Source organism: Heptranchias perlo, chromosome 11 (genome assembly GCF_035084215.1).
Source record: "Heptranchias perlo isolate sHepPer1 chromosome 11, sHepPer1.hap1, whole genome shotgun sequence".
In the NCBI taxonomy this organism is placed as follows: Eukaryota; Metazoa; Chordata; class Chondrichthyes; order Hexanchiformes; family Hexanchidae; genus Heptranchias; species Heptranchias perlo.
In genome coordinates, this window is record NC_090335.1 from 5895120 (window position 1) to 5912887 (window position 17768).

The following is a 17768-nucleotide window of genomic DNA, read 5'->3' on the forward strand; positions in this document are numbered from 1 at the left end:
GCGGAATGGCCTCCTTCTGTGCTGTAACCATTCTATGATTCTAAATCGCTGCATCTCTCCACCTACCTCTTCTCCTTTACGATCCTCCTTAAAACCCACCTCTTTTACCAAGCATTTGGTCACCCCTACCAATACCTCCTTCTTTGGATCAGTGTCCTTTTTTGTCTGTTTATACCTCTGTGAAGCGCCTTGGGATGTTCTCTATATTAAAGGTGCTGTATATGTATACGTTGTTGTTGTATACTTGCTCAAGCAGTGTAACTCAACCCAAAAGCACACCGTGAAAAGGGTTTGCCCCGTGCCCCCATATCCATTCCAGTCGTTGTCCTGATCATCACGTGTCCAAGACAATTGTACAAATATTAACAGGTATGGTGTTAATGTGCCTCAAGAATATGTACCCAGCACTGTATCAAAATGTAAACCAGTGCGTGAGGTTTTGCTGTTTTTCTTTTGGATTTATATATTTTTTTTGCATTGAGTGGGTTTTGAAATGAAGTTTTATTACAAGGTAAATTAAATTTATCCTCTTACCTGGTGGAGTTTCAGAGGAACGATCACATACAGCTCATTCAGTTTTCGCTGTTTCTCTCGTTGCAATACCTCCAGGTCTTCCTTTGCAGAATTTACAGTCCCTTCGATAACTTTTATCTGTGATAACAGTGCAATTGCATTTCTAAAAGTTTCTAATAGCTAAGAGCTAAAATTTTAAACTTTATTTGCACAATTTTTTTTTCTAACAGTGTCAATTCTGGATTTAGACCAGTCTCAAGTTTGCCCAGGCCTCTCTCACTAAATGGTTAATAGGAGTTGACTGGAGGTTAGGAGGGTTGACCAAAAGCTTGGTTGAAAGGATGGCTTTCAAGGAAGGTCTTCAATGAGAGATAAGTGTAGAGGTGTCCAGACAACCTCCTGATGGAGTGATGTGGATGGGAGATGCAACACTGCACAGACTGATGCTGGTCGATACCAGGGTGGGTCATTCAATGGTTCACTGCTGATTGCTACCACACAGATGGGGCGGGAGGGGGGGGTCCTGAAGTGTTGGTGAGACTAGCTTATATGATCAGTTTTTACAAATCATGGTGCAAGTGAGCATGTAAATGTACGAGAGGAGGAAATGGAATAATTGATCAAGATAACTATAGAAAAGGAACTGGTTCTGAAAGATAATCAGAACTCAGGGTGGATCAGTCACTGGGCCCTGATGGCTGTATCCCAGGCTGTTGATGAGGAAGAGAGGAGATAGAAGCTCTGGCCACAACTTTTCAATTCTTCTCAAATATGCAGAGTGTGCTGTGGGACTGGAGAGCAGCCAATGTAACATCATTGTTCAAGAAGGGAGAGAAGGATAAATTATAGCCCAGTGTAAATTCAGTTGTGGGCAAACTCTTACGGGTTAATTTGAACTCCCAGTTGGTTTCCTATCTGTACACAGCAGCACGAGGCTGGGCCTCCTCTCCATGGCGACGACCTACTTCCGGCACGAGAAGAAGGGACGTGGCTGCCGGCTTTGCGGAAATCGGGCAGCATGTGGCTGCCCACTGGGTGTGGGGAAGAGGTTTATGGAAAAGTTTTGCAGGAGGGAATAAGAACATAAGAAATAGGAGCAGGAGTAGGTCACACGGCCCCTCGAGCCTTCTCCGCCATTCAATCAGATCGTAACTGATCCTCGACCTCAACTCCACTTTCCCGCCCGATCCCCATATCCCTTGGTTCCCCTAGAGTCCAAAAATCTGTCCATCTCAGCCTTGAATATACTCAATGACTCAGCATCCACAGCCCTCTGGGGTAGAAAATTCCAAAGATTCACAACCCTCTGAGTGAAGAAATTCCTCCTCATCTCAGTCTTGAATGGCCGTCCCCTTATCCTGCGACTATGCGCCCTAGTTCTAGACTCTCCAGCCAGGGGAAACAATCTCTCAGCATCTACCCTGTCAAGCCTCCTTGTAATCTTATATGTTTCAATGAGATCACCTCTCATTCTTCTAAACTCGAGAGTATAGGCCCATTCTACTCAACCTCTCCTCATAGGACAACCCTCTCATCTCAGGAATTAATCTAGTGAACTTTCGTTGCACAGCCTCCAAGGCAAGTATATCCTTCCTTAGATAAGGAGACCAAAACTGTACACAGTACTCCAAGTGAGGTCTCACGAAAGTTCCTGTGCAATTGTAGTAAGATTTCCTTACTCTTGTACTCCAATCCCCTTGCAATAAAGGATAACATGCCATTTACATGGGAGGTGGGGGGGGGAAAATGCCTAAACTTTCTTTGTGGGGCCCTGGGCAGCATTCAAGTCCCCATCCTGTTCTGACTTGCGTCAGCCAGGCAGTAAGGCCGCAGAGGCCTTGGTTAAAATGCTGTCGGGATCCAATTGACATCATCGGAGTCCGATTAGCATATTTAAAGAAGGATTTCTGCTGGCTTTAGCCGGGCGCTGTTGCCGCCTGCTCAGTTGATGCAGGTTAAAATCAGACATGACGGCATCCAATCGTCTCTCTGGCAGGTAACTGTGTAACTCCACCAATGACCTTTCCCCGAGGGAGAACACTTCCTGTTTATCACCAATTAATTGCTAAACCAGCTGGACAACTTCTCCTTTCTGATCTTGCGCAATACCATCGGAATTTATTCAGTTTTATTCCACTGCTATTTGACGACAAAAATGCTCAGAATTCTCGCTCTTTAAAAGAAAAGTTGCTTTAGTCACAGTTGGAAATGTTCTTATTTAAACAGCTAGAAAAACTCAAGTCACAAACCTTTTTAGCAATCACATCGTGTTCTTTCTTTATTAGTTCCAATATTTTCCTCTCTTCAGCCAAGGCCTCTTCAATATCCAGTCGCTTTTCTCGAAGTTGAAGCGTGTTATCGAATAGGGCTGGGTCACAAGCTGTGACAGTAAGACAGGTGATAGATTTGAAAAGATTTCTCTTTTTTCAAAACCAACTTGAGAAGGATGATTCTATGATTGTACGATAGTATACTGGCTCTCTGTCATACAACCATAAAGGTTTACATCACTGTCTCTCCCCATAGCCCTGTATCAATCCCAAACTAATCCCACTGTCCCACTCTCTCCCCATAGTCCTGTATCAATCCAAAACTAGTCCCACTCTCTCACCATACCCCTGTATCAATCCAAAACTAATCCCACTGTTCCAGTCTCTCACCATAGCCCTGTATCAATCCAAAACAAATCCCACTGTCCCACTCTCTCCCCATAGTCCTGTATCAATCCAAAACTAATCCCACTCTCTCCCCATAGCCCTGTATCAATCCCAAACTAATCCCACTGCCCCACTCTCTCACCATAGCCCTGTATCAATCCAAAACTAATCCCACTGCCCCACTCTCTCACCATCGCCCTGTATCAATCCAAAACTAATCCCACTGTCCCACTCTCTCCCCATAGCCCTGTATCAATCCAAAACTAATCCCACTGTCCCACTCTCTCCCCATAGTCCTGTATCAATCCAAAACTAATCCCACTGTCCCACTCTCTCCCCATAGCCCTGTATCAATCCAAAACTAATCCCACTGTCCCACTCTCTCCCCATAGCTCTGTATCAATCCAAAACTAATCCCACTGTTCCACTCTCTCCCCATAGTCCTGTATCAATCCAAAACTAATCCCACTATCCCACTCTCTCCCCACAGACCTGTATCAATCCAAAACTAATCCCACTGTCCCACTCTCTCCCCATAGCCCTGTATCAATCCAAAACTAATCCCACTGCCCCACTCTCTCCCCATAGCTCTGTATCAATCCAAAACTAATCCCACTGTCCCACTCTCTCCCCATAGACCTGTATCAATCCAAAACTAATCCCACTGTCCCACGCTTTCTCCCCATAGTCCTGTATCATTCCACCGGCAGGACAGACGTACCAGAGGTGGCGGCACAGTAGTATACAGACAGGAGAGAGTGGCCCTGGGAGTCCTCAACATTGACTCCGGACCCCATGAACTCTCCTGCTGATTACCACCTATCGCCCTCCCTCAGCTGATGAATCGGTACTCCTCATGTTGAGCACCACTTGAGGTAGCAAGGGCACTGAATGTACTCTGGATGGGGGACTTCAATGTCCATCACCAAGAGTGCTCGGTAGCACCACTACTCACCGAAGGACATAGCTGTCAGACTGGGCCTGCGGCAGGTGGTGAGCGAACCAACACGAGGGAAAAACCTACTTGACCTGGTCCTCACCAATCTACCTGTCGCAGATGCATCTGTCCATGACAGTACTGGTAGGAGTGACCACCGCACAGTCCTTGTGGAGATGAAGTCCCATCTTCACACTGAGGACACCATCCAACGTGTTGTGTGGCACTACCACCATGCTAAATGGAATAGATTCAGAACAGATCTTGCAGCTCAAAACTGGGCATCCATGAGGAACTGTGGGCCATCAGCAGCAGCAGCAGAATTATATTCCAACACAATCTGTAACCTCATGGCCCGGCATATTCCTCACTCCCGGCATATTCCTCACTCTACCATTACCATCAAACCATGGGATGAAGCCTTTTTCAATGAGGAGTATAGAACAGCATGTCAATGGCAGCACCAGGCGCACCTAAAAATGAGGTGCCAACCTGGTGAAGCTACAATACATGACTACATGCATGCTAAACAGCAGAAGCAGCAATCTATAGACAGAGCTAAGCAATTCCACTACCAACAGATCAGATCAAAGCTCTGCAGTCCTGCAGCTCTGCAGTCATGAATGGTGGTGCACAATTAACCAACTAATGGGAGGAGGAGGTTCCGTGAACATCCTCAATGATGGAAGAGTCCAGCACGAGAGTGCAAAAGACAAGGCTGAAACGTTTGCAACCATCTTCAGACAGAAGTGCCGAGTGGATGATCCATTTCGGCCTCCTCCCGATATCCTCAACATCACAGAAGCCAGTCTTCAGCCAATTCGATTCACTCCACGTGATATCAAGAAACGGCTGAGTGCACTGGATACAGCAAAGGCTATGGGCCCCCACAACATCCCAGTTGTAGTGCTGAATACTTGTGCTCCAGAACTAGTCGCGCCTCTAGCCAAACTGTTCTAATACAGCTACAACACTGGCATCTACCCAACAAAGTGGAAAATTTCCTAGGTATGTCCTGACCATAAAAAGCAGGACAAATCCAACCCGGCCAATTACCGCCCCATCAGTCTACTCTCAATCATCAGCAAAGTGATGGAAGGTGTTGTCGACAGTGCTATCAAGCGGCACTTACTCACAAGTAACCTGCTCATCGATGCTCAGTTTGGGTTCCGCCAGGACCACTCAGCTCCAGACCTCATTACAGCCTTGGTCCAAACATGGACAAAAGAGCTGAATTCCAGAGGTGAGGTGAGAGTGACTGCCCTTGACATCAAGGCAGCATTTGACCAAGTGTGGCATCAAGGAGCCCTAGTAAAATTGAAGTCAATGGAAATCAGGGGAAACTTCTCCAGTGGCTGGAGTCGTACCTAGCACAAAGGAAGATGGTAGTGGTTGTTGGAGGCTAATCATCTAAGCCCCAGGACATCGCTGCAGGAGTTCCTCAGGGCAGTGTCCCAGGCTCAACCATCTGCAGCTGCTTCATCAATGACCTTCCCTCCATCATAAGGTCAGAAGTGGGGATGTTCGCTGATGATTACACAGTTTTCAGTTTGATTCGCAACCTCTCAGATAATGAAGCAGTCCGAGCCTGCATCCAGCAAGACCTGGACAACATCCAGGTTGGGCTGATAAGTGGCAAGTAACATTCGCACTGGCAAATGCCAGGCAATGACCAACAAGAGAGAGTCCAACCACCTTCCCTTGACATTCAACAGCATTACCATCGCCAAATCTCCCACCATCAACATCCTGGGGGTCACCATTGACCAGAAATTTAAATAGACTAGCCACATAAATAGTGTGGCTACAAGAGGCTGGATATTCTGCGGCGAGTGACTCACCTCCTGACTCCCCAAAGCCTTTCCACCATCTAGAAGGCACAAGTCAGGAGTGTGATGGAATACTCTCCACTTGCCTGGATGAACGCATCTCCAACAACACTCAAGAAGCTCGTCACCATCCAGGACAACACAGCCCGCTTGATTGGCACCCCATCCACCACCCTAAACATTCACTCCCTTCACCACCGGCGATTTGTGGCTGCAGTGTGTACCATCTACAAGATGCACTGCAGCAACTCGCCAAGGCTTCTTCGACTGCACCTCCCAAACCCGCAACCCCCACCACCTAGAAGGACAAGGGCAGCATGCACATAGGAACAACACCACCTGCACGTTCCCCTCCGAGTCACACACCATCCTGACTTGGAAATATATCGCCGTTCCTTCATTGTTGCTGGGTCAAAATCCTGGAACTCCCTTCCTAACAGCACTGTGGGAGAATCTTCACCACACGGACTGCAGCGGTTCAAGAAGGCGGCTCACCACCACCTTCTCAAGGGCAATTAGGGATGGGCAATAAATGCTGGCCTTGCCCCAGCGATGTCCACATCCCGTGAAAGAATTTTAAAAAACAATACCACTGCCCCACTCTCTCCCCATAGTCCTGTTTCAAACCAAAACTAATCCCACTGCCTCACTCTCTCCCCATAGCCCTGTATCAATCCAAAACTAATACCACTGCCCCAATCTCTCCACATAGCCCTGCATCAATCCCAAACTAATCCCACTGCCCCACTCTCTCCCCATAGCCCTATATCAATCCAAAACTAATCCCACCGTCCCACTCTCTCCCCATAGCCCTGCATCTTTCTCTGCTTCAAATCTTTATCCAATTTTTCCTTAAAAGATGCAATGGTCTCTGTCTCAACCACTGTCTGTGACAAAGCATTCTGTGCTTCAACATCCCTCTGTGTAAAGAACTTTCTCCAATCCCTCCTCACTCTCTCAGTGACAATTTTAAATGAGTTATCCCTCACCACTGACTACCTAACTAACTAGAGGAAATAGCCTTTCCTTATTCACTCTTTCAAAACCATTCATCATTTTAAAAACCTTGATTAAATCTCCTCTTAGCCTTCTCTGCTCCAGTGGAAATAGTCGCAGTATCTCAAGTCTTTCCTCATAACTATAGTTTCCCGTCGCTGGCATCAGCCTGGTGAATTTATACTGTACGCTCTCTATGGGTTAAATGACCATTCTATAATGGGGCACCGAAAACTGCACACAGTACTGTAACTGTGGCCTAAACAGTGTTTTGTGCAAATATTAAGTATAATTTACTCATACTCAAAATGCTGTTGACCTATTTTCTGTTTTTTTTCTGTCACTTTTTCAGTCGACAGTTTTGCATGCATCAGCCTCTTCCACCCCCTCCCACTCTATTCCCTTTTGTACACTGTGCCACTGGACTAATCACCTTATTTTCAATCAAGGCAGTAAAAAATTATACCTTGCGGTAATATGATTATATTTATTCACTGAATTGTCTTTTAACTTGAAGCCCACTGTTTCTCCCAAAAGCCTGCGCTTGGTTTTGATATTTTTGCTGAGCTGTGACTCTGTGAATTTGGATTGTGCAGTCTGAGCACATGCAGTGTACCTAATTTCTCAGAAGGCATTCATATCGTTCAGTCCACTGTATTGATGGAATATTTTTCATCAGGTGCGATGAGTTTCAGGACAGCTTTTCTTCACTTGAAGAAAAGGGAGAGGACGAATTTCAAAAGTTTCATCGAGGTAAACTATATATTGTGTGTTTTCTTTAAAACAGTGACCGTGTGTTTGAGTGTGTGTGTGTGTGTCAGGGTTTGTATGTATGTGTGTGTGTGTGGAAGTGGGTGTGAAATAAATGACTACTGATTACGCACATGTGGTCGCTGTTGTTTTATGTTGCATAAACTTTAGAAATTGTATACGGCAGAGAGAGTGAGACTAGAATCAGAGTGAAAGGGGTGAGCATGTGACAGAGAGATACAATATTAGTATGTGGGGGAAAAAAGGGCATCTTGATTATGTTATATATAAGATTCTTTTCAGTTATTTAAATAAAATATTGCGATAGATTTTGTTACAGACAGTTAAGACAGACATTGATATATCTCTTACTATCTGGACAAGCAGAGTCATCCACTCCACCATCATCAGAATCTGATTCATCCTCATCACTGCTGAAGCCAAATTCCTCGTCCGATTCTTCATCGCTCTCTTCATCTGAATCTGTAAAAGAAAAGTCATACCAGACCAAAGTAATGGTGGCTTCAAAAGTACTGTCATAGCTATCAGTGTTAATATATTAGCAAAAGGGCTGAATCAGACAGCAATATTAGTATAGGAGAAAAGGACAGTAACAGGCAGCAATATTAGTATTTGAGTAAAGGACTGTAACAGACAGCAATATTAGTATATGAGTAAAGGACTGTAACAGACAGCAATATTAGTATATGAGAAAAGGACAGTAACAGGCAGCAATATTAGTATACGAGTAAAGGACTGTAACAGACAGCAATATTAGTATACGAGAAAAGGACAGTAACAGGCAGCAATATTAGTATATGAGTAAAGGACTGTAACAGACAGCAATATTAGTATATGAGTAAAGGACTGTAACAGACAGCAATATTAGTATATGAGAAAAGGACAGTAACAGGCAGCAATATTAGTATATGAGTAAAGGACTGTAACAGACAGCAATATTAGTATATGAGAAAAGGACAGTAACAGGCAGCAATATTAGTATATGAGTAAAGGACTGTAACAGACAGCAATATTAGTATATGAGAAAAGGACAGTAACAGACAGCAATATTAGTATATGAGTAAAGGACTGTAACAGACAGCAATATTAGTATGAGAGAAAAGAGAGTAACAGACAGCAACGTTAGTATATGAGTAAAGGACTGAGACAGACAGCAATATTAGTATATGAGAAATGGACAGTAACAGACTGCAATATTAGTATATGAGAAAAGACAGTAACAGACAGCAACATTTGTATATGAGTAAAGGACTGTAACAGACAGCAATATTAATATATGAGAAATGGACAGTAACAGACAGCAACATTTGTATATGAGTAAAGGACTGTAACAGACAGCAATATTAGTATATGAGAAATGGACAGTAACAGACAGCAACATTTGCATATGAGTAAAGGACTGAGACAGACTGCAATATTAGTATATGAGTAAAGGACTGTAACAGACAGCAATATTAGTACATGAATAAAGGACTGTAACAGACAGCAATATTAGTATATGAGAAAAGACAGTAACAGACAGCAACATTAGTATATGAGTAAAGGACTGTAACAGACAGCAATATTAATATATGAGAAAAGGACAGTAATAGACAGCAGTATTAGTATATGAGAAAAGGACAGTAATAGCAGTATTAGTATATGAGAAAAGGACAGTAATAGCAGTATTAGTATATGAGAAAAGGACTGTAACAGACAGCAACATTAGTATATGAGAAAAGGAGAGTAATAGACAGCAATATTAGTATATGAGAAAAAGACTGTAACAGCCAATATTAGTATGTGAAGATAACTGACATAGACATAAAAATATTTTGAATTACTTTCAATTCCCAAATGGCTAAAAAACAATAGCAGAATGCATCAATCTTCACACTTAAGCATCCAGCAGCAAAGAAGTCCCACTCAGAGCATGTTATCAGAGTAGAGTCTTTGTAGGGGAGTCTATAACGAGGGGGCATAGATTTAAGGTGAGAGGGGAGAGATACAAAAGGGTCCAGAGGGGCAATTTTTTCACTCAAAGGGTGGTGAGTGTCTGGAACGAGCTGCCAGAGGCAGTAGTAGAGGCGGGTACAATTTTGTCTTTTAAAAAGCATTTGGACAGTTACATGGGTAAGATGGGTATAGAGGGATATGGGCCAAGTGCAGGCAATTGGGACTAGCTTAGTGGTATAAACTGGGCGACATGGACATGTTTGGCCAAAGGACCTGTTTCCATGTTGTAAACTTCTATGATTCTATTCTATGTTTAGATCAATGGAACATTCCAGTTTTCAGGTGGTAGGCACAGAATCAGCCCATTATAAAACCAAAGGCTAGGGAACAGGAGAGGTGCACTGGAAAACCTGCTCTGTAGGTACACAGGCACTGCCTTCTCGAAGGAAGAATATAATTACTCTCAATTTTTATTTCTGTGGCAAATGTCGGACAGCATGTGAAGTGGACAGAACGTAAGGAGGGTGTGGTGACTGACTGCTCCCAAGCAGCAACAAGGGGCAATGCCAGTAGCTTGGGAGAGGGCAGCCTGAAAAACTTAAGCTAACATGGACTCGTCATGTTTTGAGAATGCTTTAGATAACCGAGTGGAGCAGGTTTGTACCAACATAAGTCAGAGGTGCTAATGCTGCTTTTGATTTAAGGCAAAAAAAAATTTAAATATCACGGCCCAAAATAAGTAGAGGGGCTAACACCGAGCAATGGTTCTCACAGAATTGTAGAATGAACCAGCATAGAAACAGGGGCAATGAATTCCTATGTCGTTTTTTTTTGTGCAGAATGATAAGCTGCAGCTGAATGGGCTGAGACAGACAGGGGTGAGGGGTTTCTGAGCCTGAACAGCATGGAGACATTCTTCAACTGAGAGTAATATTTTGGGGTGATTCTTTGGTATTCTACCTACACAGCTTGCTACTCATTGCTTCTGGGGATCTGAGGCCAACGGGAAATTTTGTCCCACCCCCCCAACCCCAATGAGGGCTTCTCAAGGGCAGGTCTGGCAGGGGAGACCTTTGTGTCCCGTTATAATGGAGGAAGAGGAGGAGGGGAGAGGAGACGATAGAGGAAAGGTGAGTGAGACAGCATTTAAGAAAAATGCATAAATTGGCTGCCGCCAAACTTCAAATGAACCCACGAAATATTATCTACAGCACCCCACCCCCCCCCCCACCACCATTCCCTCAAAGATTAGGAGGGAACCTTCGCGAGGAGATGTGTATTAGAAGAGAGCACTTCACCAAAGAGGTAAAAGGGCAGAAGTGCCACCTACTGCATGAGGACCTGCAGCCACGGTCATCTGCCTCTGATACTTCTGTGACTATGAAGGTGACAACCTCACTTGTCTTTTAAGGCACAGGGTCATTTCATACAGATATGGGCAATCTCTGTAATATCAGCCAGGCTGCAGTCGGGGCAATGCATTCATGTGACTGATGTACTTTACAGAAGAGCTGAGGAATTCATCACCTTTGGATCACAATAATGCAGCAGAGAGATTGAGCCGTCCAGTTTCTGACTTCCCCAAGGACCAGGGTGCAATCGATGACAGAAAACCCCCTCAAACTATCTCACAGGAAGGGATTCCACTCCCTGAATGTACAGATTGTGTGCGACAACATGCGGAGGATCCTACAATGAGAGAGAGTCTGGAAGATGTCACGATGCCTTCATCCTTCAAAATGAAGCCCACCCTCTTCAAGAAGGAATATCAGGACAATGGATGGTTTGTGGGCGACGAGACCTACTCCTATAGATAATGACCCCACTAACAGTTGCCTGAACAAGAGCAGAGGAGTGCGACAGCGGTGGACCTGCCTCTACCAGGGTGGTCATCGAGAAATCCATTGGGGTCTTAAAGTCTTTCACTCTGTTGTATGCTTCAATTTTTGTCTCATGCATAATTATGACCTTCTGTGCCCTGCGCAACATCACCATACAGAAAGGCCTGGACTTGGATATTCCCGGAGTGGTAGCCATAGCTGCTTTGGAGGCAGAAGTACATGGAGCAGAGCATTAGGATGACCGTCACTCAGAGAGCTCCTCTGTTACATTAAAGCATAAATAATCACTGAAGTCTTCTGCTGAACACAGTCTACCTTTGACACCACTGCCATAACTCCTTCAAACAAAGGACCAATCCTTCAATCTAGTACCCATCCTACAACATGACAACACATCAAACTCTTTGCCCCTCCACGAATGTGCCAATAATAATCACCCGACTGAATAAGTCAGCACCAAATCAGTGCCCCCTTCCCTGAATGACTCTAACTTCCATCAATAACAAAGCATGACGTAAGTGCACATTCTGTTTTATTACAGTAAAGTCCAATGTGAACACAAACAAATCTTTTTCCTCACACTGTGCTTCCGCAGGGTGCCAACACGTGCCTTCCTTTCACCTATTCCCGTGTTCCTCCTAGGTGCAACTTCTTGCGACACTGGTCGGCAGTCCTGGCGTGAGAAAGTTGATACTCCGTGCCCGTGCCAGTGCCACCTCCCTCCATGTGGCACAGGAAACAGTTTTTAATTTGTCTATTTATGGTCTTATTTACTTGCGCTGCCACCTTTAATAAGCTGTGTATCTACATATCAGGGTCTCTCTGCTCCTCTACAACATTTAAAATCTCACCATTTCATAGTATCATGATACAGCACAGGAGGAGGACACTCGGCCCATCGTGCCTGAGCTGGCTCTTTGAAAGAGCTATCCAATTAGTCCCATTCCCCTGCTCTTTCCCCATAGCCCTGCAAATGTTTTCCCTTCAAGTATTTATCCAATTCCCTTTTGAAAGTTATTGTTGAATCTGCTTCCACCACCCTTGCAGGCCGTGCATTCCAGATCACAACAACTCGCTGCGTAAAAAAAATGTTTCCTCATGTCGCCTCTGGTTCTTTTGCCGTTCACCTTAAATCTGTGTCCTTTGGTTACCGACCCTTCTGTCATGGAAACAGTTTCTCCTTATTTACTCTATCAAAACCATTCATGATTTTGAACACCTCTATCAAATCTCTCCTTAACCTTCTCTGTTCTAAGAAGAACAACCCCAGCTTCTCCAATCTCTCCACATAACTGACGTCCCTCATCCCTGGTATCATTCTAGTAAATCTCTTCTGCACCCTCTCTAAGGCTTGACATCCTTCCTAAATTGTGCTCAGAATTGAATGCAATACTCCAGCTGAGGCCTAACCAGTGTTTTCTAAGGATTTAGCATAACTTCCCTGCTTTTGTACTCTATGCCTCTATTAATAAAGCCCAGGATCCCGTATGCTTATTTAACAGCCTTCTCAACTTGTTCTGCCACCTTGAAAGATTTGTGTACATGCACCCCCAGGTCTCTCTGTTCCTGCACCCCCTTTAAAATTGTACCATTTAGTTTATATTGCTTCTCCTCGTTCTTCCTACAAAAATGTATCACTTCACACTTCTCTGCATTAAATTTCATCTGCCATGTGTCTGCCCATTTTACCAGTCTGTCTATGTCCTTCTGAAGACTGTTACTATCCTCCACATTGTTTACTACATTTCCGAGTTTTGTGTCATCTGCAAATTTTGAAATTATACCCTCTGTACCCAAGACCAGGTCTTTTACATCAAAAAGAGCAGGTGGTCCTAATACCGATCCCTGGGGAACACCACTGTATACTTCCCTCCAGTCTGAAAAACAACCATTCACCACTACTCTCTGCTTTCTGTCCCTTAACCAATTTTATCCATGCTGCCACTGTCCCTTTAATCACATGGGCTTTAATTTTACTAACAAGACTATTATGTGGTATTTTATCAAATGCCTTTTGAAAGTCCATATACAAAACATCAACCTCACTACCCTCATCAACCCTCTCCGTTACTTCATCATAGAACTCAATCAAGTTAGTCAAATACGATTTTCCTTTAACAAATCCATGCTGACTTTCATTTATTGGCCCATACTTTGCAAGTGCCAATTAATTTTGTCCCGGATTATTGGCTCCAAAAGTTTCCCCACCACCGATGTTAGGCTGACTGGCCTGTAATTGTCGAGTTTATCACTCTCCCCTTTTTTGAACAGGGGTGTAACATTTGCAATCCTCCAGTCCTCTGGCACTATCCCTATATCGAAGGAGGATTGGAAGATTGTGGCCAGAGCCTCCGCAATTTCCACCCTTACTTCCCTCAGTAACCAAGGATGCATCCCATCCGGACCGGGTGACTTTTCTACTTTGAGTGCTGCCAATCTTTTAAGTATCTTCGCTTTATCTATTTTTATCCTATCCAATATCGCCACTACCTCCTCCTTTACTGCTACATTGGCAGCATCCTCTTCTTTTGTGAAGACCGATGCGAAATATTCATTTAGTACCTCAGCCATTCCCTGAGTAAATTTAAGAAATATTTACTTTCTCTCTTTTAAATTCTAAAATATATTACTTCACATTTTCTACTTGAACTGTATCTGCTAACCAATCTGCCCATCTTGCTGGCCAATCTAAGTCCTCTTGCAGTGTTTCACAACCCTTGGCACAATTTGGTGTCATCAGCAAATGTCAATATTGTTCTCTCAATTCCCAAGTCCTATATACATGAATGATCTGAATTACATAGAATGTACAGCACAGAAACAGGCCATTTGACCCAACTGGTCTATGCCGGTGTTTATGCTCCACATGAGCCTCCTCCCTCCTTACTTCATCTAACCCTATTAGCATATCCTTCTATTCCTTTCTCCCTCGTGTGTTTATCGAGCTTCCCCTTAAATGCATCTATGCAATTTGCCTCAACTACTCCTTGTGGTAGCGAGTTCCACATTCGCACCATTCTCTGGGTGAAGAAGCTTCTCCTGAATACCCCAGTGGATTTATTAGTGACTATCTTATTTTTGTGGCCCCTAGTTCTGGTCTCCCCGCAAGTGGAAACATTTTCTCCACATCTACCCTATCAAACCCCTTCATAATCTTAAAGACCTCTATCAGGTCACCCCTCAGCCTTCTCTTTTCTAGAGAAAAGAGCCCCAGCCTGTTCAATCTTTCCTGATAGGTATAACCTCTCAGTTCTGGGATCATCATAGTAAATCTTTTTTACATCTTCTCCAATGCCTCTATATCCTTTTTATAATACGGAGACCAGAACTGTGCACTCCAAGTGTGGTCTAACCAAGGTTCTATACAATTCCATCCCTCTAGAAATGAACTTCAATGCTTGGTTTGCTTTTTTTATGGCCTTATTAACCTGCGTCGCTACTTTTAGTGATTTGTATATCTGTACCTCCAGATGTCTCTGCTCCTTTACCTCATTTAAATTATTATCCAAGCAGTATGTGGTCCACTTATTCTTCCTACCAAAATGAAATAATTCACATTTATTTATATTGAAATTCATTTTCCAATTACACTTCCAATTCTGCAAGTTTATTAAAGTCTTCTAGTATTTTGTCACAGTCCTCCTCAGTATTAACTATACCCCCAAACTGCTAGGAAGTGTTCCCTGAGTGACAGGAGGTTAAGAAGTGGGTGCCTGGACATTTCCATTGGAGTCTTCAAGGACTGAGGCGACTCTCACTCAGTAAATCTGCTGTCCCTGGAAGGCCCAGTTCAGATATCCTTTCTCTTGCAATGTAAAAGGGGGGGCAGGCCCGGGTCTGAAGCTCCCTCATGTTATGGCATGTGAAGGGGCCAGGCCCAGGTCTGAAGCTCCCTTATGATCTGGCACGGGAGGGGTCCAGGCCCAAGTCCGAAGCTCCCTCATGTTCTGGCACGGGAGGGGTCCAGGCCCAAGTCTGAAGCTCCCTCATGTTCTGGCACGGGAGGGGTCCAGGCCCAAGTCTGAAGCTCCCTCATGTTCTGGCACGGGAGGGGTCCAGGCCCAAGTCCGAAGCTCCCTCATGTTCTGGCACGGGAGGGGTCCAGGCCCAGGTCCGAAGCTCCCTCATGATCTGGAATGGGGGGGGGGGGCCAGGCCCAGGTCCGAAGCTCCCTCATGTTCTGGCATGTGAAGGGTCCAGGCCCAGTTCCGAAGCTCCCTCATGTTCTGGCATGTGAAGGGTCCAGGCCCAGGTCCGAAGCTCCCTCATGTTCTGGCACGGGAAGGGTCCAGGCCCAGGTCCGAAGCTCCCTCATGTTCTGGTATGGGAAGGGTCCAGGCCCAGGTCCGAAGCTCCCTCATGTTCTGGTATGGGAAGGGTCCAGGCCCAGGTCCGAAGCTCCCTCATGTTCTGGTATGGGAAGGGGCCAATAACCAGCAATTTTACCACTCTAAACCCATCTGACATAATTGGAGCCAACGCAGGAAGAGGTGATGGTTTAATCGGTGACGGTTTAATCGGCCCGGTCATATCCTGTCGCTAACTTGTCAATTGGAGTAAAATCCAGCCCATTGCACCCACCAAAATTTCCCAAGTGTATCATCATTAGTAACAACAATGTAACCATTCCCCACAGTAACTGCCCTTGACCACGAAGCAGTATTTGAGTATGGGATCAGGGAACACTAAAAAAACAGATGCCAGCCTACCTGGCCAACAACCAGGCATGGGTTGATAACATTCACACCACATAAACGCCAGGTAATGACCATCTCTAACAAGAGAAAGCGCAGCCATCTCCCTTGATCTTAATGGCACCACAATTACTGAATCCCCCACCATCAATATCCCAAGGGTCACCACTAACCAGAAGCTGAACTGGACCAGCCATATCTACAACATGGCTCCATGAACAGGGCAGTCTGAGTACTCTGTGACAAATTGCTCACCTCCTGGCCTCTCAAAGCCTCTCCACCATCTACCAGACTCGTCAGGGGTGTGATGGAATACTCACCATTTACCTGGATGATGCAGCCACAACAACACTCGAAGCTTGACACCATCCAGGACAGAACAGTTCCCTTGAATGGCATCACTGGACTCAATATCCATCCCCTCCACCACCAGCGCACTATGGCTGCAGTATGTACGATCTCCAGGATGTACTGCAACAACTCACTAAGGACACTTGGACAGCAACTCCCTCTCCTGTGACCTCTAACACCTAGAAGGACAAGAGCAGCTATGTTGTGGGAGCACCACCACCTCCAACACCATCCTGACTTGGACCTATATCGCCATTCCTTCATCGTCGCTGGGTCAGAATTCTGCATCACCTGACTGACACCACTGTGGGAGCACCATCACCACAAGGATTGCAGTTCAGGGCAACTAGGAATGGTCAATAAAAGCAGTCATACCAGTGTCATCCACATACTGAGAACAAACTAGTGAAAAAAACTCCACTGAGCAGTTAGTTTTGCACTGTGGTTATTATATAACAGAATAAAGAATGAATCTACTTCTAGTTATAGCTGGAACTTCTAGTCTAGTCTAGACATTCTTCTGTAATCTAAATTAAAATTCAGATTTACAAAAGTAATCCTCAGAAACATTGATGGGAGAGAACATGATAAGTAACTTGTGATGAAATGAAACATTTACTGAATCTTATTTTGTATGCACACCTGCAGAGATTTTTGCTTCGCCCTTTTTTGTACGTTTGATTTTCTTCTTGAAGACTTTGGTGAGAAAATCAGCATGTTTGTTGTTTTCACCAAGAGACATCTGGAAGGTGTTATGAAGCGCCTTCTCCTTCTCCTGTAGTTTAACTATGTCTCGTTTTTTGGCCTCTAACTGCTGCAAACATTCCTCTGATTTCATCTGAAACAGAAAGTACAGCAGTTTCTGTCAGAGTTAAGGACTGACGGTTTGATTCTGAAGGATAGAAGAGTACATAGTGATTAAGTATGATACAAGAATGACCATGTCATCGGCAAGAATCACGCGACCTAAACAAGAACTTGCATTTATATAGCACCTTATCACATCCTCAGGCTGTCTCAAAGCACTTTACAACCAAGTAATTACCTTTTAAGGGCAGTCACCATTCTTCAGTCACCAAAGACACATTTTTGATCGACATTTCTACATATCCGCCTCAATTTTGTGAGTCTGGCAAAAGTGAAGTTGAGCTGACCCAAAGTCAGACTGCTCCGTCACCAGATTTTCTGATTGTTAACTAACTGTACTGAAGGCCAGTTTCTCTAGGAAAGCTTTACCCGTGCCA

The 17768-nt window shown here is 44.5% G+C and overlaps 1 protein-coding gene across 1 annotated transcript in view; it reads right to left on the bottom strand.

Annotated features, from left to right (window-relative positions):
* Window positions 1-17768, bottom strand: part of LOC137327067 (cilia- and flagella-associated protein 44) — a 216166-nt gene that overhangs the window by 26368 nt on the left and 172030 nt on the right. The window contains exons 27-30 of the mRNA XM_067992476.1: window positions 17167-17362; window positions 8055-8165; window positions 2763-2893; window positions 535-651 (exon numbers count right to left, since the gene is read on the bottom strand). Of these exons, the coding sequence (XP_067848577.1) occupies window positions 535-651; window positions 2763-2893; window positions 8055-8165; window positions 17167-17362 (555 nt within the window). The remainder of the gene's footprint in view (window positions 1-534; window positions 652-2762; window positions 2894-8054; window positions 8166-17166; window positions 17363-17768) is intronic.